The sequence below is a fragment of the Penaeus chinensis genome, chromosome 43, assembly GCF_019202785.1.
Source record: "Penaeus chinensis breed Huanghai No. 1 chromosome 43, ASM1920278v2, whole genome shotgun sequence".
NCBI lineage: Eukaryota > Metazoa > Arthropoda > Malacostraca > Decapoda > Penaeidae > Penaeus > Penaeus chinensis.
Window position 1 is genome coordinate 14944185 of NC_061861.1, and position 15000 is coordinate 14959184.

Sequence of the window (15000 nt, forward strand, 5' to 3'; positions counted from 1 at the left end):
AGATAGATAAATAGATAGATAAGTATATAGTATATAGGTGAATGTTAATATAATCAAAAGTTTTGTCCCCGCTCTCTCTGTTCTTCGTACGTGAGGTTTCCGTAGTGTAGTGGTTATCACGTGCGCTTCACACGCGCAAGGTCCCCGGTTCGATCCCGGGCGGAAACACTTTTACAAAATGATATGTTTTTGTTGTAATTGTTCGAATATATTGCATACACGCATAAACACGTGTAAACATATTTATGTTATGTATACATATGTTAAAATATCATTCACATACACACACACACACACACACACACACACTCACACACATACACACACACACACATACATATATACATTCATACATATATATATAATTTTATGTCTATATATAATTATATATATTTTATATTTCAATTTTCTCTATCTCTCGTTCTGTGACATTTTATCTTTCAATTGTCTCTATCTCTCTTTCTGTGACATTTTATCTTTCAATTTTCTCTATCTATCTATCTATCTATCTATATATATATATATACACATATATATATATCTTCTCTCTTTTCTCATTTTTCTTTATCTTCCAGAATGCCTTGTCTCCTTCCCTCTCTGGTTTTTCGTCTCGGAAAAAGGAACAGTAAACATTATCATATAATACAAGCAAGACGTTTAACTTGCAAAACAATCGACAGTAATTAATAAAAGTGCCGATAACAACGGCTCTATTTCGTACATTCTTTTCAAATTACTTATCACATCATTATCGTGTCGGTATCATCATTCTATTAGCCTCTCAGTATTTGTTTTGGATAATAATACTGTCATCATCAGTATCATAATTTTACTTGTTCCGTCTTATTTCCCTCCATAAACTCTAATACCACCACTATCTGTTTTTTTTTTTTTTTTTTTTTTTTTTATCGTCATCATTTCTGTCATTATCGTTTAAGTCATTATTCATATTATGTGTTATTACTACAGTCAACACTATTATCATCAGTATCATCATCGTCGTCCTTTTTGTCATCATTATCATTAGTGTTATCTTTGTTATTATTATTATTATTATTATTATTATTATCATTTTTATCATTATTATTATTATCATTTCATACTTATTATTATTATCATTATTATACATATTATCATTATTATTGTTGTTATTATTATTGGATTAATATTAGCATCATTATTATTGTTATTGTTGTTTTTGTTTTTATTATTATTATCATTATTATTTTCATTATCATTGTTATTATTATCATCATCATGATAATTATCGTTATTATTATTAACATTCTTATTGTTATCATTATTATTTATATTATCATTATTATTATTATTGATATTGTTATCATTGTTACTGTATTGATATTATAATCATCATCATTATTATTGTTGCTGTTATTAATATTATCATTATTATCATCATTATTATTAATAGCATTATTATTGTTAGCATTATTATTGAGTTGATGCTGTAATGCAGTTGTTGTGTTTGTATTCTTTAGCTCGCTTTTGTCTGTTGTGTTGTGTTATCTATGTGCGAATATGACTTTTTGTTTTGAGTTCGCACGATCACAGATAGTCTGTTGGTAAGAGTTTCTGTTAGTTTTAATGGATGTTTGTGTGTGTGTGTGTGTGTGTGTGTAAGCTTGTTCCTTGCTCGCTCTCTCTCTCTCTCTTTCTTTATCTATCTATCTATCTATCTATCTCTCGCTCTCTCCCTCCCCTTTTCTCAATATCTCTCTTTCTCTCTCTCTCGCTCCTTCCCCTCCTCTCAATCTCTATCTCTTTCTTTCTCTCCCTTTCTCTTGCCCACTCTTACCTTCTATCCACTAGCCTACGCAAGAATTCAACCAAGAAAAATAACATTATGAAACATAATAGAACAGTACAGTAAACTCTCGATGGACAATAGCAGAATCTCTTTTATCGTTCAGTCAGCAACATATTCACTCAAAATGTCCTCCAAAGGCCAGGAATTTACCCTAGCTCAAAATAGCACTTTATAAGGATTTACTAATGACCAAGTGTTGGCTAATGACGTGCAACAATATCAGGCTGATGTAAATTTCCTTCATTTAGACTGTTTATAAAATACATGGAAGGGGGAAATTCTTTGTCCTTTTTTAGAACATTTTTTTTAGACGCTATTAATATATTCATACAATTAACAACGATTATTACGCTAAATGTGATTCCCTTAATGCCATGTAAGTATAACGTCGATGCGTTACGAGACGTGGTATTCTTAATTAGGAAATTAGCGTTTTATCTTTTTTTCAATAATATAGTCTTCTGTTATTTTATGCCAGTAGATAATGAGGTACTTCTGGATTTTGATTCGTAGTAGAGAATAAAAGTCTGAGCTGGGAGAAGGAAGAGGAAGGAGGAGGAGAGAGAAGAAGAAGAAGAAGAAGAAGAAGACGAGGAAGCAGAAGAAGAAGCCGAAAAAGACAAGATAGAAGAAGAGGAGAAGGAGGAGGAGGATTAAGAACAAGAAGAGCAAGAAGAAGAAGAAGAAGAAGAAGAAGCAGAAGAAGACTAAGAAGAGGAAGAAGCAGAAGAGGGCGAGGAGGAAGAAGAGGAAGATGTGGAGGAGAAAAAAAAAGAAAGAAGACGAAGAAGGAAGATGATAAAGAAGTAGAAGAAGAAGTCAAGAAGTAAAGAAAGAGATTGAAAAGCAACGAATTTGCAACTGGCCAATTCACCAATGCAATTTACAACAAAAATCAACAAAGATACAGATGATGTTTATGATACGAACGACGGGAAAATTCGAGGCCACTGTAATGTCTACCAGATTATTTGTGACAGGAAGTGGAAAGAGGAACGCCACATTGCAGAGATTGCAAAAAAAAAGAGAGGGGGGGAGAGAGGGATTGGGGGAGAGGGGAAGAAAATATATATATATATAGAGAGAGAGATAGAGATAGAGAGATAGATAGAGATGGAGAGAGAGAGAGAGAGAGGGAGGGAGAGAGGGATTGGGGGAGAGGGGAAGCATATATATATATATATATATATATATATATATATATATATATATATAGAGAGAGAGAGAGAGAGAGAGAGAGAGAGAGAGAGAGAGAGGAGAGAGAGAGAGAGGAGAGAGAGAGAGAGAGAAGAGAGAGAGAGAGAGAAGAGAGAGAGAGAGAGGGAGATATAGAGAGAGAGAGTAAAAGAGAGAGAGAGAGATAAAGAAAGATGTGAAAAGGAAGAATGGAGAGAGAGTGATTTCATAGAGAGAGTGAACGAAAAAGTGAAAGAGAGAGAGAGAGAGAAAGAGAGAGAGAGAGAGAGGAGAAGAGAAGAGAAGAGAAGAGAAGAGAAGAGAAGAGAAGAAAAGAGAAGAGAAGAGAGAGAGAGAGGGTGAGAGAAGAGTAGAGAAGAGAAGAGAAGAGAGAGAGAGAGGGTGAGAGAAGAGGAGAGAAGAGAAGAGAAGAAAAAAAAGAGAGAGAGAGAGACAGAGACAGAGAGAGAGAGAGAGAGACAGAGAGAGACAGAGAGAGAGACAGAGAGAGAGAGAGAGAGATTAAAAAGGAAGAATGGAGAGAGAGAGAGAGAGAGAGAGAGAGAGAGAGAGAGAGAGAAAGATGAAAAAGGAAGAAAGGAGAGAGAGTAATTTAATAGAGATAGTGAGTGAGAAAGTGAAAGAGAGAGAGAGAAATATGAAAAAGGAAGAATGGAGAGAGAGTAATTTGATAGAGATAGTGAGTGAGAAAGTGAGAGAGAGAGAGATGTAAAAAGGAAAACACACGTACACACAAGCACACACACACACACATCATTCAAAACTAAAAAAAACAAAAACAGAAAGACAGACAAACAAACATAGAGACACAACTGGGTTTCGCCGATTATGAAAGACATGGCCACGTGCTTTCAACAAATATGTGGAAACAGGATTTTAGACAAAAATCCCTTCTGAAACTACGATAACAACATTGCTTTACATGTTTAGCCTTCATCCTGCTTCTTCTACACTGCATGGAGATAATTCTTGTGGTTTTACGAAGTACTGATAAATTTATGAAGACTAAGTAAATAAAAATCGGAATGGTTAGCACGCTGATGAATATAATGAATTAATCGAATGATGGCCTATTAAATGCAAAAAAAAAAAAAGAAGAAGAAGAAAGGATAGCATGAATGAATAAACAATAACAAATAAGATTTCTACCTAATACGTTACACGGAGAACACTGAAGATCAGGCGGGGAAAACCCTCCCACAGTTTATCTTGGGTTTTTGTTGCTTTCCAAGGTAACGATCGCGTGTGTGAGTGTGTGTATGAATATATATATATATATATGCACACATAGAGACACGTAAAAATGGAATTAAAATTATTTAAATTCACCAACTGACAGGCGTTCAACCCTCACGATTCGAAATCTCGTTCGGAGGTTTCGTAAGTTAGGAAATTTCTCTGCTGCCCACTAAACTCAGCGGTTGAGCCTTGTAAGAACCCCGCGTATTCTGAATGTGTTAAAGCTTTAATAATATAATAACACTTGGGTCCATCGAGAATCTCTGAACTATCCTTAAAGGGCTAAGTCTACAATGCACAAGGCAGCCAGTCAAAAGGCGTGGGAATACCTTGGTCCAAATCGTCTGTAGAATGAAAATTAATATCTTCACAGCACAAGAGTAGTATTTTGACAGGTTTCGATTAAATCGTCGTCAGAAATACATTTATTTCTGACGAAGATATAATCGACACCGTTCAAAATACACCACTTGTATCGTGAAGATATACCTGTTCTACAATTGCCGACAGGAATACGGTTCATCTTAATCACTTGAAAAACCTCGCTAACTATTTCTTGCAATTGAATATTGTTATATATTATACATTTATTTGTTCTTTCTTCTTCTTTTCCATGTTATTATTATAGCTTTTATCATTATTGTTGTTAATGTGATCATTACTATTTTTATAATTATTATTATTATTATTATTATTATTATTATTATTAACATTATCATCATTATTATTATCCTTGTTACTATCATTAATATCATTATTATTTTGTTATTATCATTATCATCACTATCATCATCATCATCATCATCATTTTTACTATAATCAATATCATCATCAATGTTGTTATTATTATTATTATTATTATTATTATTATTATTATTATTATTATTATTATTATTATTATTATTATCATTATCACCATTATTATTATTACTATCATCATCATCATTGTCATTATTATTGTTATTATTATTATCATTATTATTATTATTATTATTGTTGTTGTTATTAATACCATTATTATTATTATTATTATTATTATTATTATTATTATTATTTTGCAAATTTTACATTACTTCATCAGTTAGTTTATGAGGTGTATAAATCTCCGTATTTTAGGTTGGGCACACATACACACACATATATACTATGCGTATGTATGTATCTCTCATTCTCTCTCTATCTATTATACATATATATATGTATGTATGTATATGTGTATATAAATATAAACTTATATTTGCATATATATACATATAAAGAACACACACTCAAATACACACAAACACACTCCTATACACACCCTTATACACACATGCAAGCACACAAGCACAAGCCCGAGTGAGTATGAGCATCACCGGATGCCGCAGGACATTTAAAGGTAAGGAGGTTCTCCGAAGACCCACATAACAAGCGAGGTTCCCGTGCAGTGTACAGCTCCCCCACAAGTAAGTCCTTTTCGGTATTATTGCTAGTGCTACTACCGATAACATTGTTGTTATTGTTATTTTTATTATTGCCATTATTATAGTTATTGTCATCATTATTATTGTTATTGTAATTATTATTACTGTTATTGTCATTATTATCATTATTATTATAATTATTATTATTGTTAGTATTACTATTATTATCATTGATATCATTATGTCTATTATTTTATTTACTATATTATTATGATTATTATTATCATTAATATCATTACTATCATTATGTACATTAATATTTTATCTACTAGATTATTATGATTATTATTATCATTATTATTATCATTATCCTTATTCCTGTCCGTATGCGTGAGGTGAGATTTTCTATATCTTGCTGAGATGTAGATCATTGCTATACATGGAGAACATATTGCAAATCAAATCTAAACGGTGAATATAATTTCTTTAAACCAGTTTAAAAAAATGGGTGGGGTTCACCTGGTCCGTGAGGATCAAAAATGAACATTTGTATTTTGTGTGTGCTTTTTTAGATAGTTAATTTATAGTTTAACCCAGTCGGCACATTTGGCAATAATGCATGCCATGCCCACTGTAATATTAGTTTCTTTATTGTCTTTACACACAGATGGCGCTACAAGTGCTTAATCACCAGGGAGTCCGTTATTAGTCTTACCTATCTCACCTATTTATCCTTTTCCTTGATTTTTGGGAAATTTCTTTTGTTTTATTTCATTGTCTTTAGTGTTACCAATATTTGAAGAACAATTTAATTACCATAATATCAATATAAAATTATAACAGTATCGATATCAATACTATTAGAAAGAAAAAAAATTTCCCGCCAATTCAAGGAATGGGGAAATCAGGATCGGTCATAAGGGCCTACTGATAAACTCCATGCTGGCTGAGCACATGTGGAATCATCTGCATGAAATTCACAAAAAAAAAAAAAAAAAAAAAAAAAAAAAAAACTACAGGGGACAGTACATAAATCCGTGTTGATTGGGTAATAATTTGTGTACCTAATATATGTATGAGAAGATCAAATACCAATGAATAGAATTGTGTTTAAGTGAATATTTCAGGGGCTCCATAGCTTTCATCAGATTTTGAAGGGACCGTGACTCTAAAAAGGATAAGAACCACTGCTTTTTAAAAGATATCGATAGAACATGATAACAAGAAACGGGATTGTAAAAAAAAAAAAAAAAAAAAAATAGAATAGATAAATGAATATATAAAACAGCAAAAAAAAAAAAAAAAAAAAAAAAAAGTTAAAAAAAAGATGCAATGTTAAAAAAATAAACCTTTACAAATGTGAAAATCCTGAACATCGAACAAATAATGAAAAAAGGAAAAAGCGCCCCCCCCCCAAAAAAAAAAAAAAAAAAAGAAAGAAAGAAAACATATAAACAACCACGTTAAATATACCCCCCCCCCCCCCATTAATTAGGACATACAAAAAGAAAAAGAGGCTGTTAAATCTGAATTACAAGCTTAATATTTTTTTCTCTCTCTCTTTCTTCTTTTCCCAGTGCGTTTATTAATTTTCCTGAGTCTCATCTCCGTCGCCTTTGGCTTCCTCCGCCCGCTCGGAGGTAAGATAATTTTTTTGTTGCAAGGAACTATTACAAAGTTATGATATGTACTTCTGATTTATGATTTTTTATTGTTGTTGTTTTCATCCATGTTGTTGTCATTACCATCCCCATTGCTATTTTTCTATCATTTTTATTATTTTTCTTTTTCCTTAGATATTCAAGAGATTGTGTGTCATCAGCCTAAGGTGACTGGGCCTTGCAAAGCCCGTCTCCACAGGTTCTACTATAGCTTCGATAAGAATGAATGTATACCGTAAGTTGTGTGTCTGTTTTTTTTTTTTTTTTTTTTTTTTTTATCTCTCTCTCTCTCTCTAGCTTATATGTATTCTATACATAAATACACATATACGTACATATGCATAAACACACTCCTATTCTCTCTCTCTCTCTCTCTTTCTCATCCTCTTACTCTCTCACTTACTTTCATATCCTTTCTCCTTGATATGTGAAAATATGAAATCGTCAGAATATATTTCTTTTAATGATGAATATATATTTCTTTTTCACAACACAACACACGCAGGTTTATTTATGGCGGTTGTCAGAAGAACTTTAACAACTTCAAAACAAAAGAAGACTGTTGGTCTCTCTGCGGTCGGTAAAGATCCGGGGATGCAGCGCACATGGCAAGGTAATGTAATATATGTATATATGTATATATATATATATATATATATATATATATATATATGAATATGTGTGTGTGTGTATGAATGTGTGTGAGTGTGTATGTGTGTGTGTGTAAATATGCGCACAGACATGCGCATATTTACTTGATGTGTTGAAGTGCCAAAGATCTAAAATTAAAAGAAAAAATCAATTATAGCTATAAGGTTTTATACCACAGGCACAGCCTATAGTATATCTATGTATTCAAGTTATATGTATTGGTTATGTGGTACATTTGAGTTATACCTTTAAGATGTCATACTTCACTGTATTCAAGTCATATTCCCAAGATCTTTCTATCGCCTGTATTTCAGTAATTCCAATTCATAAGAGATGAAGTTTGGCTTCTAAGATCCTATATTATAGTGTATTCAGGTTATACTGCCAAGATCCTGCTAGACTTTGAAAATATGTATATCAGTATATTCAGAGAGAGAGAGAGAGAGAGAGACAAAGGCAGAGACGGAGAAACAGACAGACAGATAGATGGATAGATAGAGAGAGGCAGACAGACAGACAAATGCATATTTGCTTGATGTGTTTCAACTCCTAAGATCCTGCATATCACTGTATTCAAGTTATAGTTTTAAGATCAAGCTAGACTTTATAGTTTCTGTATATCAGTTATATTCCCCTCATACTGCTAAGATAAGGTATGCTTATAAGATCCTGTATTTCAGTATATGCAAGTTATATCCCTAAGTTCAAGTTTTTCTTTTTAAGATCCTAAATTTTAGTTGTATGTAAAGCAAGGCTTTTAGAATCGTATTTTACAGTGTATTCGTTCTACTGCTAAAATCAACTTGTAGCTGTAAGTTCACATATTTCAGTGTATATAAGCTATACTTCTAAGATTAAGTGATGCTTCTAAGATTATCTATTTCAGTGTAATTCAAGTTAAATGTTTTCATGTTCCAGAATCCGCTGACCTTGATGAACTGATCTCAAACACCTTTCTACAGCTTCGATTTTCCAGCCGAAGATAATTTAATTCTTAAAAACTCCACTTTTGACTTTTACTCTCAGCAAAATGTAATAGCATTTCCGTAAATGTTGTACTTAAAATGGCTTTTTCTTTACCTTGAAAATTTTTATTATGACATTAATAATACTGCCAACACTGATTTTATTACCATTGATTTTACGATAATTATTATGATTATTATCACTATGATTATTATTATTTTTATTATCATTTTTATTATTTCTATTATTGTTATCATTATTGTTATTATTATTCCAATTATTATTATTATCACTAACATCTTTTTATTATTATAATCATCATTATTATTATCATTATTATCATCCATTATTATATATCATTACCATTACCATCATTATTATCTCTATGATAATTATAATCGTTAGTGTTTAGTAATAAAAACAACAAGAACAACAAAAACAACAATGATGATGATGATAATGATAATAATAATGATAATGATGATGATAATAATAATAATAATAATAACCATAGTAATGATTAAGTAAATTATAGTAATAATAATAATGATAATAATAACAGTTATGGTAATAATAATAATAATGATAATAATATATAATAACATTGATAATAATAAGAATAATAATGAAGATAATGATAATATTAATAATGGTGTGAATGATAAGGATAACAATTATGATGATAATAATAATATTGACCAATATCATAATGATAATATCAAAGATAACAATAACAATAACAATAATAATCTTCGTCGGATGGTACCATGTCAGACTCTGACATTGGCTGTCACAGCTGATACATTTGCCGTTGTCACCTTAAAGTGACACCTCGGGCCTGTTTTTTTCTTGGAGTTTCCTTCTGCTAGACAGATTGCCTTGCAAAGCTTCTGACTCCTGTCCATCCATGCTCATGACCCTGTGCTAGGAAGGCTAACAGGTGCCACAGCTTGCCCAAGGGTGACCTGGGAGGAGGTGAGAGGTAACTCCATTACCCTCAAGTAATCTCTGTCAACGGATGCAGTTTATAGTCTTACCCAGGACTTAATAATAATAATAGTATAATAATATTAATAATGATCTTTTCTCATTATTCTTATTATTAAAATGATAATGATAATAATTATTATAATCATTATCATCATCATCATTATTATTATCACTGTCGTGATTATTATCATTATTATTAATTTTACTATTGTTGTTATTATTATCATTGTTATTAATATAGCTGTTGTTGTTATTATTATCATTAACATTATTGGTATCATTATTAGTATTATAATTATCAGCATAACCATTATTAGTATTATAATTATCAGTATAACCATTATTATCATTATCATAGCTATTATCATTATTATCATCCTTATCATTATTGCTATTGCTATCATCATTATTGTTATCAACATCATTGCGATTTTCTGCAGCGCCAAATACTTGCATTTATTTCAAGTCTTATAGGCGGAGCATAGACGCTGTCGGGCGTACGAAAACCCTTCGCGTCAAAGTGTCGTACCGCTTGTACAAAACTAGCCGCCTCATACGTAGAACCTTCATGCCCCAAGAAATAATATGATCGTTTGTTAATTGAGGTTTGAATAGTTTGCACCCAATGCCACATCGCGTGCTAAAATTATGGGTTATAAGTTAATGACAGTGATGATAATGACTGTAATAAGAATTAATACATATTGTGCTGATTCATTAATTACGCCATCTATTCTTGCTATATTTCATTAATAGATAGATATCGTTAGAAATATTTGGATACCTGATGGTTTTGAAGATTCAAATTGGTTCTAGGAAATAAACAATTCATATTCATACTTGTGATTTGTATCACTATAGTTATAATGATAACGGTAATAGTAATGCTAATGGTTATCATTGCAATTGTTATTATTGTTATTGATATTATTATCATTATTACCATTACTATTACCATTATTATCATTATTACTATTATAATTGTTATAATCATCATCGTATATAGTAATGTCATTATATAGAAAACAAAAACAAAAAAAATGCTAATACTTTAGTATTTGTGGAGCTTTATTCGAAGGATCACTTGCTGCCTAGCAATGTACACAAATTCGAATGTATTGCTCTGAATGTAACTCGGAATTTCCTGTGAGAGCGAAGCTTAAATCTGAAATGACACAACAAAAAAATAAAAAAAAAATAAAAAATAAAACAAATGCAAGAATCTGCAAAAGAGGACGTAATTTTACATCATAATTTTCATTACTATTATCATTATCATAATAATCCTCACTATCATAATTATCAAAATCATCAGTATTACTACCATTATATTACTATGTACAGAAAACAGATCCCAAGGTTTTTGATACCCAGCGCAGGAGGAGAGAAGTATCATTAAATAAATTGAGAGTTCTATATTTTTTATATCCACTAGTTAGCTTCATATTTTGTATAAGCAAGTCAAAGAGTAAATATGAAATAAATAAAAATCTTATTGGAACACCATGGCGTACTTAGATTTGATGCCTTTATCTTCAAGATTAGATATAAAATATTTATCCGGACCTGTACGTATGTTGGAACTTGTCTACCTGGACCTTTGCTCATAATAGCTGAGTAGCCCTGCAACATATTATTACAAAGGCCTCATCCCTTGAGAAGTAAAAAAACAAGGTCTATGTAGACTTATGACGTCACATGCATGTGGGTTAGGCTGATAATGGGGGGGGGGGGGGAGAGGGGTAGAAGAAGATCATAGAAAATGGTACAAAGCGTAAACTGAAGTATTTTTCAGACGTAAACTTATGCCGACGATTTGTAAATTGCGACTGATTTGACAGGCGATGGTTGACAGCGGCATTCTAAAGGTATAAATCGGTATTTTACTTTAATTATCATACGTTTTTGTTCGTCCGATTATCGTTAATGTGACCAAAGTTAAGAAACTGATAGTCTCTATCAGACCGGATGTTTCACACTCTACTACAATATATACAACATATACAAACGTACGAAAATTGTGCGTGTGTGTGTGTGTGTGTGTGTGTGTGTGTGTGTGTGTGCGTGTGTGTGTGTATGTGTGTGTGTGTGTGTGTGTGTGTGTGTGTGTGTGTGCGTGTGTGTGTGTGTGCGTGTGTGTGTGTGTGTGTGTGTGTGTGTGTGTGTGTGTGTGTGTGTGTGTGTGTGTGTGTGCGTGTGTGTGTGCGTGTGTGTGTGTGTGTGTGTGTGTGTGTGTGTGTGTGTGTGTGTGTGTGTGCGTGTGTGTGTGTGCGTGCGTGTGTGTGTGTGTGTGTGTGTGTGTGTGTGTGTGTGTGTGTGTGTGTGTGTGTGTGTGCGTGCGTGTGTGTGTGTGTGTGTGTGTGTGTGTGTGTGTGTGTTTGTGTGTGTGTGTGGGCGTGCGTGCGTGCGTGCGTGTGTACACACACACACATATATAAACACATATGCACACACACACACACACACACACACACACACACATATATATACATATATGTATATACATAATAGAAGGCCGCGGTGGCCGAGTGGTTAGAGCAGGGCTACTCAACTATTATACGCAAAGGTCCAGTTAGACAAGCTCCAATGTACGCATAGGTCCGGAAATTTTTATTACATGAAATATAAAAAAGAATGACCACGGTCCGGATATATATATATTCTAAATATATATAGTCATAGTCGACCAAAAAAAAAAAAAAAACTTGCAAGATACTTTCACCAGGACCTTCATGCTATTTAACTAGAATTTTCTCTTCCTGGGGTCTGAGGTCCAACTGCAACACTCAGAAGGTCCGGATCCGGAACGCAGTCCGCCAGTTGAGTACCCCTGGGTTAGAGCATCGGACTCCAAGACTGTCACGACAATCTGGGTTCGAGACATACGGCCGGCGCGTTGAACTCTGAGCAAGGAACTTGACCTTGATTGCCTAAAGGTGACCCGATCAGGAATGCGTGAAGCCACGGTGAATGTGGAGCAGAGTGCACTCACTGGTTGAAGCACGCTATGTTGAGCAAACCACGCCACCCGTCTAATGTAGACAATGCTGCTGTGAAGAGTGGCATAAATATAAGGCATTGGTCGCCAACGTCAAGCTGACGCTGTACTACAAGAAGATATACAGTATATATATATATATATATATATATATATATATATATATATATATATATATATATATATATATATAGAGAGAGAGAGAGAGAGAGAGAGAGAGAGAGAGAATGAAAGTGTATTTATGCATACATGCAACATATAAGCAATACTACTATTTCAGACAAACACACGGAAAATCCTCCTAAAAGCATTGTCAAACTATTTAAAAAGACAAAACATCAAAAGATGACGTAAAGGAAGAAAGACATAGCAAACGTAAAATGAAATAATCAGAGAACCCAGAAATATAAACAATTCATAGCCCAAAACCCCTACATAAGAAACAAGATTCTACATTAAAAAAACCCAAAGTAGTCTCCCCATCAAAAGGAAAAACCCTGGCTGAAGACCCGTTTTCTGTCACGTGTTATTTCGCTCCTCCGAACCTTCCTTCATCATTATCCATAAAATACAACACGAAAACAAACTCAAAACCTATATGGAATACACCAGCTAGCTCCTGCCATGACAGCCCCACCTTCTCGGACACGGAAGACAATGAGATAAACGAGTAAAAGGGGAGAAAAGGGAGAAAAAAGAGCGAGGGAGATTGAGAGAGGTTCTCGTCATGGCTTCTCCCGCGGCGCCGTCACTAGAGACTCTTATTCGTATGTTGGATTTTCTTCGTGAAAGACAAGTTGTAACTTATTCTAAATCACTTCAGGAGGGGCGTGAATGTCTGTTCTTTCGGGCTGGTTGGGGGTAGATGGGAGAGAAGGAGTTATTAAGGGTTAAATTTCCTCTCGAAAGGAAGGGATGTTGAGGAAACACCTGATTTGTTTATTTTTTTCTTTTTTTCTTTTTTCGGGAAAAATTTTGACATGTTCACCTGTCCTTCCGTTTTATTCTGTTTCCTCTTCTATTTCTCTTGTTTCTTGGCTTTGTCGCACGTAAATAAGGAGGAGGTGTTTAATTAAACTGAATGAAGTAAATCTCTTGAGTAAATCTTTTAATTTATTAAGATTGATTTCACTCTTTTTGCAGATACATATATATAGGTATTCTTATATTTTCTCCAATGTTGTCTTTTTCGTAACTTCATCGTGTGTATTTTTTCTTTTTGTGTTTGTTTCTATGATTTTCTAATATTTTGTTTTGTCACAGTATGTCTTTACTTCTTACAAAACTTAATATTTATTTTATGACATTCACTTGAACAAAATGTCTGCATTAAGAAATTGTTTAATATTTGAGTTTTATTTATATCGCAAGAGGAGGTAAATTTACAAGTAAATTCCAACAAGCGATGACAATGATTATTTTGATTTGCGGTCAATGTCACATGACGCTGAGAACGGCTCTAAACCTGGGACTTTTTCTTTGCGCTCATATTGGTGTGTCCTATCCAAACCTACTTGGAATATGCCGAGATCTGCGACAAACAGCCTGTAACCCCAAGTTTAATCTGTTAGTGTCGCAGTGGAAAGACTTCGCAGCAGCCTCCACTCTACGTCTTTCTTGGCAAAGGCTGATGAATCTCCATTCCAGTTATTCCGGAAGGCCGGAGCACAGAATAAATCCTCTTTTGAAAATAAATCACGGTGGAGACATTCCAAGCTCTGTTTTTCCCTGAATATGCAAGAGTGTGGGTTGATGACCTTTGCCGGAGCACTGGAGACATGGAGGCTAGTGTGCAGCTGTCTTCTAAATGTTAAATGTTATCATTATGTTATTATAAGTAGCTATTATGCCTTTGAGTTTCATCAGATAGTTATGAATAATTTTGGTAATGAGGAAGTTGATGCATCATTAATTATTGTAAATTTTAGCATACGTAATATTTGTATAGCAAAATTTAAGTGTCTGATATATGCATAACATAAATTATACAGTACCTGGAGTCCATAAATTAAAGCATTATAAAGTATTTATATTCTTTGATGGAAATATAAAAAAAAAATAATAATA

The 15000-nt window shown here is 33.0% G+C and overlaps 1 protein-coding gene and 1 non-coding gene across 2 annotated transcripts in view; both read left to right on the forward strand.

Moving 5' to 3' along the window:
- Positions 1–95: 95 nt before the first annotated feature.
- Trnav-cac lies at positions 96–168 on the forward strand. The gene has a single exon. It is a non-coding gene; the product is annotated as a tRNA-Val (tRNA).
- A 13289-nt stretch (positions 169–13457) lies between these two features.
- Positions 13458–15000, forward strand: part of LOC125024591 (ADP-ribosylation factor-binding protein GGA2-like) — a 20865-nt gene continuing 19322 nt past the window's right edge. The window contains exon 1 of the mRNA XM_047612396.1: positions 13458–13700. Coding sequence (XP_047468352.1) covers positions 13661–13700 — 40 coding nt within the window. The 5' untranslated portion in view covers positions 13458–13660. The remainder of the gene's footprint in view (positions 13701–15000) is intronic.